General features: G+C 46.2%; 1 protein-coding gene across 2 annotated transcripts in view; it reads right to left on the bottom strand.

The window, feature by feature from the left end:
- The window catches only part of INPP5B (inositol polyphosphate-5-phosphatase B), a 483,885-nt gene that overhangs the window by 292,627 nt on the left and 177,456 nt on the right, over positions 1-13,802 (bottom strand). For both annotated transcript variants that reach the window (XM_063954327.1, XM_063954328.1), the window contains one exon: positions 2,411-2,569. In XM_063954327.1, coding sequence (XP_063810397.1) covers positions 2,411-2,569 — 159 coding nt within the window. The remainder of the gene's footprint in view (positions 1-2,410; positions 2,570-13,802) is intronic.

The raw sequence follows: 13,802 nt of genomic DNA on the forward strand, positions 1-13,802 counted from the left end.
GTAATGACAGTCCTGTACCACAATTTTGAGGTTCTCCTGGTGAGGAGGGTAAATGGGGACATGCAGGTAAGCATCCTTGATATCCAGTGATACCATGTAATCCCCTTCGTCCAGGCTTGCAATAACCGCCCTGAGCGATTCCATTTTGAACTTGAACCTTCGTATATAAGTGTTCAAGGATTTCAATTTTAGAATGGGTCTCACCGCCTTTGACCCGCTTGCTTTTCTGAAGCCGAAAGGACTGTACCTTATAATACGGTGCTTTCTTAGGCTGTGAGGAAACTTGAGGTAAATTTTTTCCTTCCCAGCTGTTGCTGTGGATATGAGGTCCCAGAGACCATCCCCAAACAATTCCTCACACTTATAAGGCAGAATCTTCATGTGCCTTCTAAAGTCAGCTTCGCCTGTCCACTGCCGGGTCCCTTATACCCTCCTGGCAGAATGGACATTGCATTAATTCTGGATGCCAGCCGGCAAATATCCCTCTGTGCATCCCTCATATATAAGACGACGTCTTTAATATGCTCTATGGTTAGCAAATAGTATCCCTGTCCTAACAGGGTAATAGACCACGCTGCAGCAGCACTATTCATGCTGAGGCAATTGCAGGTCTCAGTATAGTACCTGAGTGTGTATATACAGACTTCAGGATAGCCTCCTGCTTTTTATCAGCAGGCTCCTTCAAAGTGGCCGTATTCTAAGACGGCAGTGCCACCTTTTTTGACAAACGTGTGAGCGCCTTATCCACCCTAGGGGATATCTCCCAACGTGACCTATCCTCTGGCGGGAAAGGGTACGCCATCAGTAACTTTTTAGAAATTACCAGTTTCTTATCGGGGGAACCCACGCTTCTTCACACATTTCATTCACTCATCTGATGGGGGAACAAAACACTGTCTGCTTTTTCTCCCCAAACATAAAACCCCTTTTTTTTGGTACCTGGGTTAATGTCAGAAATGTGTAACACATTTTTCATTGCCGAGATCATGCAACGGATGTTCCTAGTGGATTGTGTATATGTCTCAACCTCGTCGACACTGGAGTCAGACTCCGTGTCGACATCTGTGTCAGCCATCTGAGGTAGCGGGCGTTTTTGAGCCCCTGATGGCCTTTGAGACGCCTGGGCAGGCGCGGGTTGAGAAGCTGGCTGTCCCACAGCTGTTACGTCATCCAGCCTTTTATGTAAGGAGTTGACACTGTCGGTTAATACCTTCCACCTATCCATCCACTCTGGTGTCGGCCCCACAGGGGGCGACATCACATTTATCGGCATCTGCTCCGCCTCCACATAAGCCTCCTCATCAACCATGTCGACACAGCCGTACCGACACACCGCACACACACAGGGAATGCTCTGACTGAGGACAGGACCCCACAAAGTCCTTTGGGGAGACAGAGAGAGAGTATGCCAGCACACACCAGAGCGCTATATAATGCAGGGATTCACACTACCCACAGTGATTTTTCCCTTATAGCTGCTATAATACACAGATTTGCGCCTAAATTTAGTGCCCCCCCTCTCTTTTTTACCCTTTGAGCCTGAAAACTACAGGGGAGAGCCTGGGGAGCTGTCTTCCAGCTGCACTGTGAAGAGAAAATGGCGCCAGTGTGCTGAGGGAGATAGCCCCGCCCCTTTTTCGGCGGACTTTTCTCCCGCTTTTTCATGGATCCTGGCAGGGGTATTTTATATTGTGCTTATTTTGCCAGACAAGGTGTTAATATTGCTGCTCAGGGCGCCCCCCCCCCCCCAGCGCCCTGCACCCATCAGTGACCGGAGTGTGAGGTGTGCATGAGGAGCAATGGCGCACAGCTGCAGTGCTGTCCGCTACCTTGTTGAAGACCGAAGTCTTCTGCCGCCGATTTTAAGGACCATCTTCATGCTTCTGGCTCTGTAAGGGGGACGGCGGCGAGGCTCCGGGACCGGACGATCGAGGTCGGGTCCTGTGTTCGATCCCTCTGGAGCTAATGGTGTCCAGTAGCCTAAGAAGCCCAAACTAGCTGCAAGCAGGTAGGTTCGCTTCTTCTCCCCTTAGTCCCTCGTAGCAGTGAGTCTGTTGCCAGCAGATCTCACTGAAAATAAAAAAACCTAAAATATACTTTCTTTTCTAGGAGCTCAGGAGAGCCCCTAGTGTGCATCCAGCTCAGCCGGGCACAAGATTCTAACTGAGGTCTGGAGGAGGGTCATAGTGGGAGGAGCCAGTGCACACCAGGTAGTTCTAAAGCTTTCTTTAGTTGTGCCCAGTCTCCTGCGGAGCCGCTATTCCCCATGGTCCTTACGGAGTTCCCAGCATCCACTAGGACGTCAGAGAAATAATGGTGGTGGCAGTCAGTGGGATTATGGCTTATGTATAGACCAGATATCAGGATGTTCTTAATTCACTATTGGAACCACTAATGTTCTGCAACATACCTGTCTCAGATTTGCTGAGCTCTTTGGAGACGTGGTTTTGTTCACCATGATCTGTCTGAGTCACACTGCTTAAGAAGAAGCTGTTAAGATTCGGGAGGCTTCTCTGCCAATACTTCCGTAGCCACACAAACTGAGGGGACGGGAGTCCTGGAAGTTTTCCTAGATAAGATGGACAAATGTGTCATACATTTGATCATTAACATTCAACAAGTGCTAAAAATTAATATGATAATTATAAATTATATTCTTTTTTCTAAAGCTTCAAGAAATTATTAGCGCAAGTGTAAACCATTAAACAGTAGCATAATATAGATGTAATTTTTTGTTGTTGTTACAATTGTCATGCTACTTTTAAATTGATTTGATGGTACCATTATATAAATAAATGTACACTGTGCCTAATTCACTATGGATCGCTACTGAGGCTGAATAATCAAATTTCTCAAACCTGCTACTGCTAAAAATCACATGTGAAGAGCCGCCCAGAAAGGATAAAAGATGCCCACCAATGTATCCGCATATCTGCGTATGCATTAGCAGAATCGCAATGCATGCACAAAAAATTAGCACGATCCACAGTTGTGGCTGACCCATGCCCTCTCAAAATAATGTGAATGCAGTCGCATCGGGAGCGGACAGAGGGGGTCATTCCGAGTTGTTCGCTCGTTGAGGATTTTCGCTATGCTGCGATCTGTTGTTTACTGCGCATGCGCACGGTACGCACAGCGTACGCACAGCGCATGCGCTAAGTTATTTAACACAAAACTTAACAGATTTGCTGGTGTTCGAGCAACGATTTTCAGTCGCACTGCTGATCGGTGAATGATTGACAGGAAAGGGGCGTTTCTGGGTGGTAACTGAGCGTTTCCGGGAGTGTGCTAAAAAATGCAGGCATCTGGGAAAAAAGCGGGAGTGTCTGGAGAAATGGGGGAGTGGCTGGCCGAACGCAGGGCGTGTTTGTGATGTCAAACCAGGAACTAAACGGACTGAGCTGATCGCAATCTAGGAGTAGGTCTGGAGCTCAGAAACTGCAAGAAAATATTTAGTAGCAGTTCTGCTACTCTTTCGTTCACTATTCTGCTAAGCTAAGATACACTCCCAGAGGGCGGCGGCCTAGCATGTGCAATGCTGCTAAAAGCAACTAGCGAGCGAACAACTCGGAATGAGAGCCAGAAAGTAGACATACCTTCTCACATAGCAAGCGATTTTATACAATCTCTATGAATTGTACAGGTGGGATAAAATGTATAATTTTCCCATTGTGAAGTAAGAACTTGGTGTAGAATATGTTACAAAAAAAAAAAAAAACCAAGTAGAAAAGTATTAGTTTTATGCAAAATAATGTTTTATTTTGTCACCGGTGGGACACAGTGCAAAATAATTCTCAGTAACACCCATTTTCTGTATGTAGAACAAACACAGGGCACTTCTATTGCTTTATAATCATTATTTGTTATTTAACATATTAATTTTATTACAAATATTATTGTTTTAAATTTAGAGTATAAATTTGTTTGTTTTTACATTCTGCTGTTATCCCTGTTCAGAAACATCTACCATAGCAGGAAACTCATAATAAACTGCTTCTAACTTTTTTTGAGAACTGGTGTAGATTGCAAGATTCTGAAGAACATTTACAAAATTAATATACATTTTCATTTGTTTTGAACAGCTTTCCATTTTCCCCAACACCCTTCAAAAACATTACTTTCACTGAACCGTCATCTTCACAGGAGCTCTGTGCAATGTCATTATGGGGTATATGCAATTCACGGCGAATCGCGGCAATTTTTCGCCGTTTTTTAATTCGACTAAATTCGCCAGGTGAATTCCGGAAGGTGGCTTCCGGAATTCACCATATTCAATGAAAAACGGATTCGCCAGAATCGCGGGCGAAAATCGGCCGATTTGGCGGATTTTGCCGCGATTTTAAAAAACGGGAAAAACCCGGAAAAAAAAATGGCGTGGGGTCCCCCCTCCAAAGCATAACCAGCCTCGGGCTCTTCGAGCTGGTCCTGGTTCTAAAAATGCAGGGGAAAAATTGGGCAGGGATCCCCCGTATTTTTAAAACCAGCACCGGGCTCTGCGCCTGGTGCTGGTGCCAAAAATACGGGGGACAAAAAGAGTAGAGGTCCCCCGTATTTTTAACACCAGCATCGGGCTCCACTAGCTGGACAGATAATGCCACAGCCGGGGGTCACTTTTATGCCGTGCCCTGCGGCCGTGGCATTAACTACCCAACTAGTCACCCCTGGCCGGGGTACCCTGGGGGAGTGGGGACCCCTACAATCAAGGGGTCCCCCCCCCCAGCCACCCAAGGGCCAGGGGTGAAGCCCGAGGCTGTCCCCCCCCATCCAATGGGCTGCGGATGGGGGGGCTGATAGCCTTTTGTGATAATAGAAAGATATTGTTTTTTCCATTAGTACTACAAGTCCCAGCAAGCCTCCCCCGCAAGCTGGTACTTGGAGAACCACAAGTACCAGCATGCGGGAGAAAAACGGGCCCGCTGGTACCTGTAGTACTACTGGAAAAAAAATACCCAAATAAAAACAGGACACACACACCGTGAAAGTAAAACTTTATTTCATACGCCGACACACACATACTTACCTATGTTGACACGCCGACTGCCACGGTCTCCGACGATCCGAGGTACCTGTGAAAAAATTATACTCACCTTCCAGCGTCCAGAGGTACATCCAGGTCCAGAGATAATCCACGTACTTGGCAAAACAAAAAAACGAACACCGATCCATACCGGACTAGAAAGGGGTCCAATGCTTTCACATCAGACCCCTTTCTCCCGAATGCCGGGACATCACGTGACTCCTGTCACTGAAGTCCCTTCAGCCAATCAGGAAGCGCTACTTCCGTGGCGCTCATCTGATTGGCTGTGCGCTGTCTGTGATGTGACAGCGCATCGCAAAGCCGCTCCATTACTTTCAATGGTGGGAACTTAGCGGCTAGCGGGGGGGTCACCCGCCGGTCAGCCGCTGACCGGCGGGTGACCTCACCGCTAGCCGCTAAGTTCCCACCATTGAATATAATGGACTGGGCTTTGCGATGCGCTGTCTGCTCAGACGCACAGAGCCAATCAGATGAGCGCAACGAAGTTGCGCTTCCTGATTGGCTATAGAGACCTTTCTGTGACAGCTGTCACTGACAGGTCTCTCTGCATTCGGGGATAGGGGTCCCATGTGTCAGCATGGGACCCCTTTCAGTCCGTTTGGTCGGGTATTTGCGGTTTGTTATTTTCTACAAGTACGTGGATGTATCTCTGGACCATGGCTGAGGTGAGTATATTGATCTTTTTTTTCAGGTACCCCTGGATTCTACATGGAGAAGAGGACCGATGTCGGCGTGTGAACATAGGTAAGTATGTGTGTGTCGACGTAAGAAATAAAGTTTTACTTTCACGGTGTGTGTGTCCTGTTTTTATTTGGGTATTTTTTTTCCAGTAGTACTACTACAGGTACCAGCGGGCCCGTTTTTCTCCCGCATGCTGGTACTTGTGGTTCTCCAAGTACCAGCTTGCGGGGGAGGCTTGCTGGGACTTGTAGTACTACTGGAAAAAACAATATCTTTTAATTATCACAAAAGGCTATCAGCCCTCCCATCCGCAGCCCATTGGATGGGGGGGGACAGCCTCGGGCTTCACCCCTGGCCCTTGGGTGGCTGGGGGGGGGGACCCCTTGATTGAAGGGGTCCCCACTCCCCCAGGGTACCCCGGCCAGGGGTGACTAGTTGGATATTTAATGCCACGGCCGCAGGGCACGGCATAAAAGTGACCCCCGGCTGTGGCATTATCTGTCCAGCTAGTGGAGCCCGATGCTGGTGTTAAAAATACGGGGGACCCCTACTCTTTTTGTCCCCCGTATTTTTGGCACCAGCACCAGGCGCAGAGCCCGGTGCTGGTTTTAAAAATACGGGGGATCCCCTGTCAATTTTTTCCCCGCATTTTTAGAACCAGGACCAGCTCGAAGAGCCCGAGGCTGGTTATGCTTTGGAGGGGGGACCCCACGCAATTTTTTTTTCGGATTGTACCGTTCCAGCAATAAAAATAAAATAAAAAAAATAATAATAATATTTTAAAAAAAATTATAAAAAATATTTGTGCCTCCAAAAAAAAAAAAAAAGTACCTAATCCCTTCTAATATAAATAGATCTGCTATTCCCAAAAAAAAAAAACACAAAAAAAACCATGTTTAAAATTTTTTTATTTGTTTTCACCCTCCAAAGTGTGGCGGATTGAAAATGACGAATTTGCTGTCTAAAAGCACTGCTGTCGAATTTCCAAACTTGAATTGAATATGCTTTGGTCGAATTGCAGCACTTATATCATTGCAGAAAAGTCGAATTTGCAAAAATTCGAATTTCAAAAAGTCGAATTTTGAAAGTCCGTTTTTTGGTCGGAAAGCACTGAATTGCATAGGCGAATTTTTTTTTTGGTCGAAAATGACCCGAAATTCGACAATTTCGGGAATTCGACCGCAATTGCATATACCCCTATATCTGTAGTGAGCAGTATTTCTGGAAGATGTTTCTGAAACTGGCAGTTATACTAACAAAGACCAAGGTCACAGAATAGGAGGAAAGGAGGAGAAGACCAGGTGCAAAGAAACCAGCCACTGAACAGTGGGCCTAGTCGGTAATTCAGATCTGATCGCTACTGTGCGTTTTCGGACGGCTGCAAAGTGGTTGAGATTGACAGGAAGAGGACATTTGTGGGTGGCAACTGACCGCTTTAAGGGAGTGTCTGGAAAAACGCAGACGGGACCAAGCATTTGAAGGGAGGATGTCTGATGTCAAATCCGGTCCCGAACAGGCTGATGTGATCGCAGCGGCTGAGTAAGTCCTGGGCTGCGCAAGAGACTGCACAAAATCAGTTTGTGCAGCTCTGATACACATGTGTTCACACACTTGCACAGCAAAAATACCCTCCCCCTGTAGGTGGTGACTATCTGATCATAGGACTGCAAAAATTGCTGCATAGCGATCAGATCTGAATTAGGCCCAATTCAGACCTGATCGCAGCAGCACATTTGTTAGCTAATGGGCAAAACCATGTGCACTGCAGGGGGGAGGAGGGGGGGGGCAGATATAACGTGCAGAGAGAGTTACATTTGGGTGGGTTATTTTGTTTCTATGCAGGGTAAATACTGGCTGCTTTATTTTTACACTGCAATTTAGATTTCAGTTTGAACACACCCCACCCAAATTTAACTCTCTTTGCACGTGTTATATCTGCCCCCCTGCAGTGCACATGGTTTTGAACATTAGCTAACAAATTTGCTGTTGCGATCAGATCTGAATTAGGCCCCATGGTTGGCAGACCTGGATTTTTACATGTTCCATAGAATAACCCCCTAGCCAGTCAGGGGCTTAAAGGATGGCGTCCAGTGTCCCCCATGGACTGGGAGAAAGTAATTCAGTAAATAAGATTTTCTCTTTCTTCCATGGAGGACACTGGAAACCATGGGACATCCCAAAGCTGTCCCTTTAAGGGAGGGAATGCCCCTGTGCTGTACGTTGGACCCCTGGCTGAAACAAGTATCGCTAGAGGCGAACAAGTCCAATTAGTAGAGAAGGAGAAAAGAATGAATGAAGGACCACATAGAGGTTTGGCAGAAATGTTCTGCAGAGAGACCTCGTTCAGCAACTAGGAAGGCACCCAGCACCCAAGTGGAATGGTCCATAGCAAGTCCAGAAGCTCCCGGGCCCCACTATACTGTAGTTATGTCCCTCAGTACAGACAGCACCCTTTATTATACCATTCAGTATACACAACACCCGCCATAATACCACTCAGTATTTTATTTATTACCAGTTATTTATATAGCGCACACATATTCCACAGCGCTTTACAGAGATACACAGAATACACAGCACCCCCATAATAATACTCAGTATACACAGTACCCACATAATACTTTCATTATACACAGTGCCCTCCACTATAACACCCCTCTGTGCACGCAGCACCCTGATTTCACACTCCAGTATACACATCCCCTCTCCCTCCCCCACACTACTCCTCAATACGTACAGTACAGCCATATTCCATTCCAGTATACACAGACCCTCCTCCCCCATACTAACCCTCAGAGCACATTGCACCCCCATTTTACATTCCACTATACACAGCCCCCTTCCCATATTACCCCCAGCACAAACAACACACCCATATTGCATTCCATACATTCAAACACCGATCTTGACAGTCTATGAAGAACAATTAAGTTTTAAGGCCCAGATTTATCAAGCCTTGAAGAGTGATAAATTGCACGGTGATAAAGTACCAACCAATCAGCTCCTAACTATAATTTTTCAAACCCAGCCTGTAAAATGACGGTTAGGAGCTGATTGGTTGGTACTTTATCACTGTGCAATCTATCACTCTCCAAGGCTTGATAAATCTGGGCATAATTAGTCCGCAAATACTGATATTTAATTAAAAATGGCTGTATTTTAGTTTTAACTTGCAGGAAATAATAAAAAGGCAAACTCCTTTCATGACAATAAATTTAACCTTTGGAGGTTCTAAAACTGTTGGTCTCAATCTTGGTATTCAATTTGTCACGGGTGGGACAGTTTAAAAAAGGTTAAAATCCCAATACTGCAACTGTATAATTCAGTAAATGATTTTTAGGGGTAATGAGCTTAAGCAAATGCTTACTTCTAACCAAGTGTACCCCTAAACTCAATAGAAAAACTTTTGTATGTTTGTCACAGGCGGGACCAACTAAACCACTCTGGGGGTAATTCAGACCTGATCGCTGCTATGCGTTTTCTCAGAGGCTGCGATCAGGTCTGGTATGGACTGCAATGCGCAGGCACGGGGAGCGCCGGTCAGTGACGGGATGGTGCGAAAAATCCGAACACACTGGCGATTGCAAGGAGATTGACAGGAAGAGGGCGTTTGTGGGTGGTAACTGACCGTTTTTAAGGAGTGTCCGGAAAAACGCAGACGTCAGCTCTGACCCTGATCATCAGACTGGAAGAGTAAGTCCTGGGCTGCGTAGAGACTGCACAAAATTAGTTTGTGCAGCTCTGCTACACTTCCGAATGCACACTTGCACAGCAAATTCCCCCTCCCCCTGTAGGCGGCGACTACCTGATCGCAGGGGTGCAAAAAATGCACCCTAGCGATCAGGTCTAAATTACCCCCTCTGTTTTTGCAACTAAAATACTATACATAAACTTACATTTTCAAACAAATTCTCAGATGAATCTTGAAGTAAACACCTTAAATGGCATCAATACTCACTAAGTACTTTCAGAACATAAACAGCTGATGCATATGTAATGGTGGCAACTTTGGAAACAAAACGTCTCTAGTAGGCAGCTAACAACATATGGATTTCTACCATGATTTAAGACCATAAACAGTGCCGCAAAATTATTTTTCTTTCATGCAATATTAAATTTGAGTTATTTACTAAAAAAATAATTAAAAACTGAAACTTGATAATGATTCTGACAAAACAATGGTCAGGTTCACCTCATAGAATCCCCCGTTTACCAAGTGCTGAACTGAGGAAAGCACAGGGGAGGGGCCCCCTCTCACAGACAGGGCAGTGTTCCCACTGCTGGAAATGACGTGTGTGCAGGTGTTGATATTGCAGAGTTATATAGCACACACTAGTGGATAACTCAAACTATGAACAGCCCAGCTACTTAACCAGTGGTGTTGGCTTATTGATAGATAGCAAGTACAATTATATCAACTCATGCAGGGGTGCTTCAACAGAGGGCCTGTGTGCAGACTCCGGGTGGGCACCCTCCTCTGCACGGCACTGTAGGCTCTGGCATTGTGCCAGAGTCTACTGCACATGCGCAGGTCTCTGGAAACATGTGACCCGCCATGTCCCAGAGACTAATTACCTACTGCACATGCGCGTCAGCCTTTTGGTGGTGATTTTTGCCGCAGCTTCAGCGCCCGGACTCCGGAAGGGTAAGTATTAAAACATGGGTGCAGTGTGTGCGGTGTGGGCCCCCCTGGACACCGAACACATTGCACCCATTACAGAAACGCTAATGATTACATGTACCAGAGCCGACCCTAACCAATATGATGCTCTAGGCAAGATTTTGGCTGGTGCCCCTAGCAACCACCGCTAGTTTCGCCTCTGACCCTGCACCCCTTTCCCAGCACCATCACCCCCACCCATAGCAGTCCTTTTTTTGTTTTCCTACCCCCTGTTATTTAAATAAGAACAGTGTGCACATTCGGCGCACAGCCCAAAAAGGTATGTGTTTTTGCTGGCAAGGGGCATGGCCACACAATAGTACCCACAATTCCAATTATACCTCACAGTAGTGCAACTTTATTCACAATTTATAATGCGATAGTGTCCCTTATTCAGTTTACATCACACAGTAGTACCACTTTACCTTATATTCGTTACTCCTCATAATATTGCCCCTCATTCACATAACATAATACTGAATTGCTCCTTATTCACATTACACCACACCATATTGCTCTTTATTCTCATTACACCACACCATATTGCTTATTATTCACATTACACTACACCATATTGCTCTTTATTCTCATTACACCACACCATATTGCTTATTATTCACATTACACCACACCATATTGCGCTTTATTCTCATTACACCACACCATATTGCTTATTATTCACATTACACCACACCATATTGCGCTTTATTCACATTAGACCACATAGTAGTGCCCTTTCTATATGTTACACCACACAGTAGAGCATTTTATACACATAATACCACACAGTAATGCCCCTTACACATGACGCACATTATTAATGTCCTTATAAACATTATGCGCCTTACACATTATGCCAACCCTTATTAATGCCCTTATACACATCATTTCCCTTACACATATGCCGCACATTGTTAATGCCCTTATACACATAATGTTCCTTACACATGTGCTGCACATTATTAGTGCCCTTATACACATAATGACACACATAGTGCCCCTTACACATATGTTACACATTATTAATGCCCTTCTACTCGTAATGACACATATAGTTCCTGGCATGAGTCAACTGGCAGCTCTAACGTCGGGTGCCTATTTTTTTATGGAAATGCATCTTATTTGTATTGCTATGTGGCTAGGATGCACAAGCAGCTTCTGCTGATTAAAATGATATGTGGCATGCCTATATACTGTGCGACTGTGGCTGTATCTGCATATGAAATGCTACACACAGAATATAGGCATGCCACATATCATTTTAATCAGCAGAAGCTGCTTGTGCCCCTAGGCATACCAGATGCCCTAGGCAATTGCCTAGTTTGCCTATGCCTAGGGCCGGCTCTGACATGTACACTGGCGATGGAGTGGCGCTGGAGAAGATCTGTGTTTTATATGGCTCACTAGACAGTGTGTGTATACTTCATACATGCAGCTGTGCAGGGATGCTGAAACAGCTTTATGGCAGGTGTTAACCAGGTCTATCATAGGAGCTAAGTAGGAGACTTCAGTCTCCTACTATGTCACTACATAGTCTTATACAGTAAAGAAATAAGACAGTCTCTGCACATTCTCAATAGTGATCTTGGTTGCCATCTTGAGGCAGGGCATGAGGCCTCCATGGAGGACAGAAATACTAGAGTCTGTGCAGTAGCACACTTCTTTCAACACCCACCCCCACCAAAGCACAGCCCCCTGGTCACAACACAGGACTGTGTGATTGTACTCCTGTCACCCTTTCCCTGTCACTCACTGCCTCTCTCTGCCACCCACTGCTTTTCCCTTCCTGTCATCCTCTGCCTCTCCTCGTTACTCACTGGCGTGTGGCATATTATGCCCAAGGTATATTTCTCTTACGTCCTAGTGGATACTGGGGTCTTGTACTTGAGTACCATGGGGTATAGATCGGGTTCACTGGAGCCTGGCACTTTAAAACCTTTAGTGTGTGAATGTGTGCTGGCTCCTCCCCTCTATGCCCCTCCTACCAGACTCGGTTTAGAAAAATGTGCCCAGGAGCCGGGTGCATTTCTCTGGAGCTCCAGAGAGTTTCCTTCGCTTTTTATTTTAGTTTATTATTTTCAGGTAGCCCTTGTTGGCAACCAAGCTACCTGCTTCAAGGGACTTAGAGGGAGGGACCGAACCAACCTCCTGAGGGTTAATGGTTCATAATCCCAGCTGACAGGACACTGTGCTCCTGAGGTGCTGATCACATATAGTCAGTATGTGTGCCCACACCAGGAACTAGCCGCCATCCTCTAACAGATGCCGAAGTACAAGGTGCGGTGAGTGTTACACTGGGGTCCCGGTTAGCATACCCTCCAACATTTTACACACAAAAATTGTTACAAATCCGGGAAAAGGGGTGTGGCCACATGTAAAGGGGGCGTGGCCACACCCATTTTCCTATACTTTCAATGGAAGTTTGGAGAGCCAAAAATCGGTACAGACCATAAAAAAAAAGGTACTGTACCTGCCAAATAGGTACAGTTGGAGGGTATGCGGTTTGCGGGCCCCGGTGCAGTTTGTCAGCAAGTCATGCGGCGGTCATGGGCCCAGAGCTGTGGTGCCCGCCACGGACACACTGGCTAAGCTCTCAGTGCTCACTGTCTCAACAAAGGCTTTGTCTGCACTGTCTGCATATATGATGTGGTTTGTAACATAGGCAGTATAAACATTTGGATCAGGGACCACGCGCCATTACAGGGGACGGGGCTTCCCGCAGCGGGACCTGAGGCGGGAAGGTGCCATTTCCTGCTGCTGTGGATCAGGCATGCACGCTGCTCCTCCGGAGACCCACGCTGCTACAGGTCTCTGTACTGGTACCAGGGGGTCATAGTAAAGGGGGGAGCACATCAGTGGCAGCGCCGCTGCACTACTGTCAGGTCATACATTTAGTTACACATATTATACTGCTGTGTTCTGTGTGCTGGTGTCTGCTCCTCAGTGTCACTCCAAGGGCTTTCTGGGGTGTGTGTGGAGGTGTTTGGTTAGTGGCCTGCGCTGTTTTACAGTTGTGTAGGATGTCTGTGGACATGGTAATGTGTACTGCTTGTAATTCAACTCCGTCTTCAGCGGGGTCACTCATGTGTGAGCAATGTTCCTATCACCTCAGGTACCCAGCTCACAGGCACCTGACTGGCTAGATAGCTTTCAGAGCATGATTCAGAATGTCAGTTCAGAATTAGCTGCAGCTAAAAGAGAGACATGTGTTAAAGCATTCTATTGATTGCGTAGCTAAAGCAACAGATGCCAAGAAGGTTTCTCAGCCCTCTCTACGGGTTTCACATAAACGCTCACTGCCAGAAGTGCTCCAGTCTGATTCTGATCAGCCTGATGTGGATGATGATGATATGGATGAGGACAGCTTGCTGTCCCCTGGGGTGGAGGCTCTCATTTTTGCTGTAAGAGAGCTCTTCCACATTC

This window comes from Pseudophryne corroboree, chromosome 2 (assembly GCF_028390025.1).
Source record: "Pseudophryne corroboree isolate aPseCor3 chromosome 2, aPseCor3.hap2, whole genome shotgun sequence".
Lineage (NCBI taxonomy): Eukaryota > Metazoa > Chordata > Amphibia > Anura > Myobatrachidae > Pseudophryne > Pseudophryne corroboree.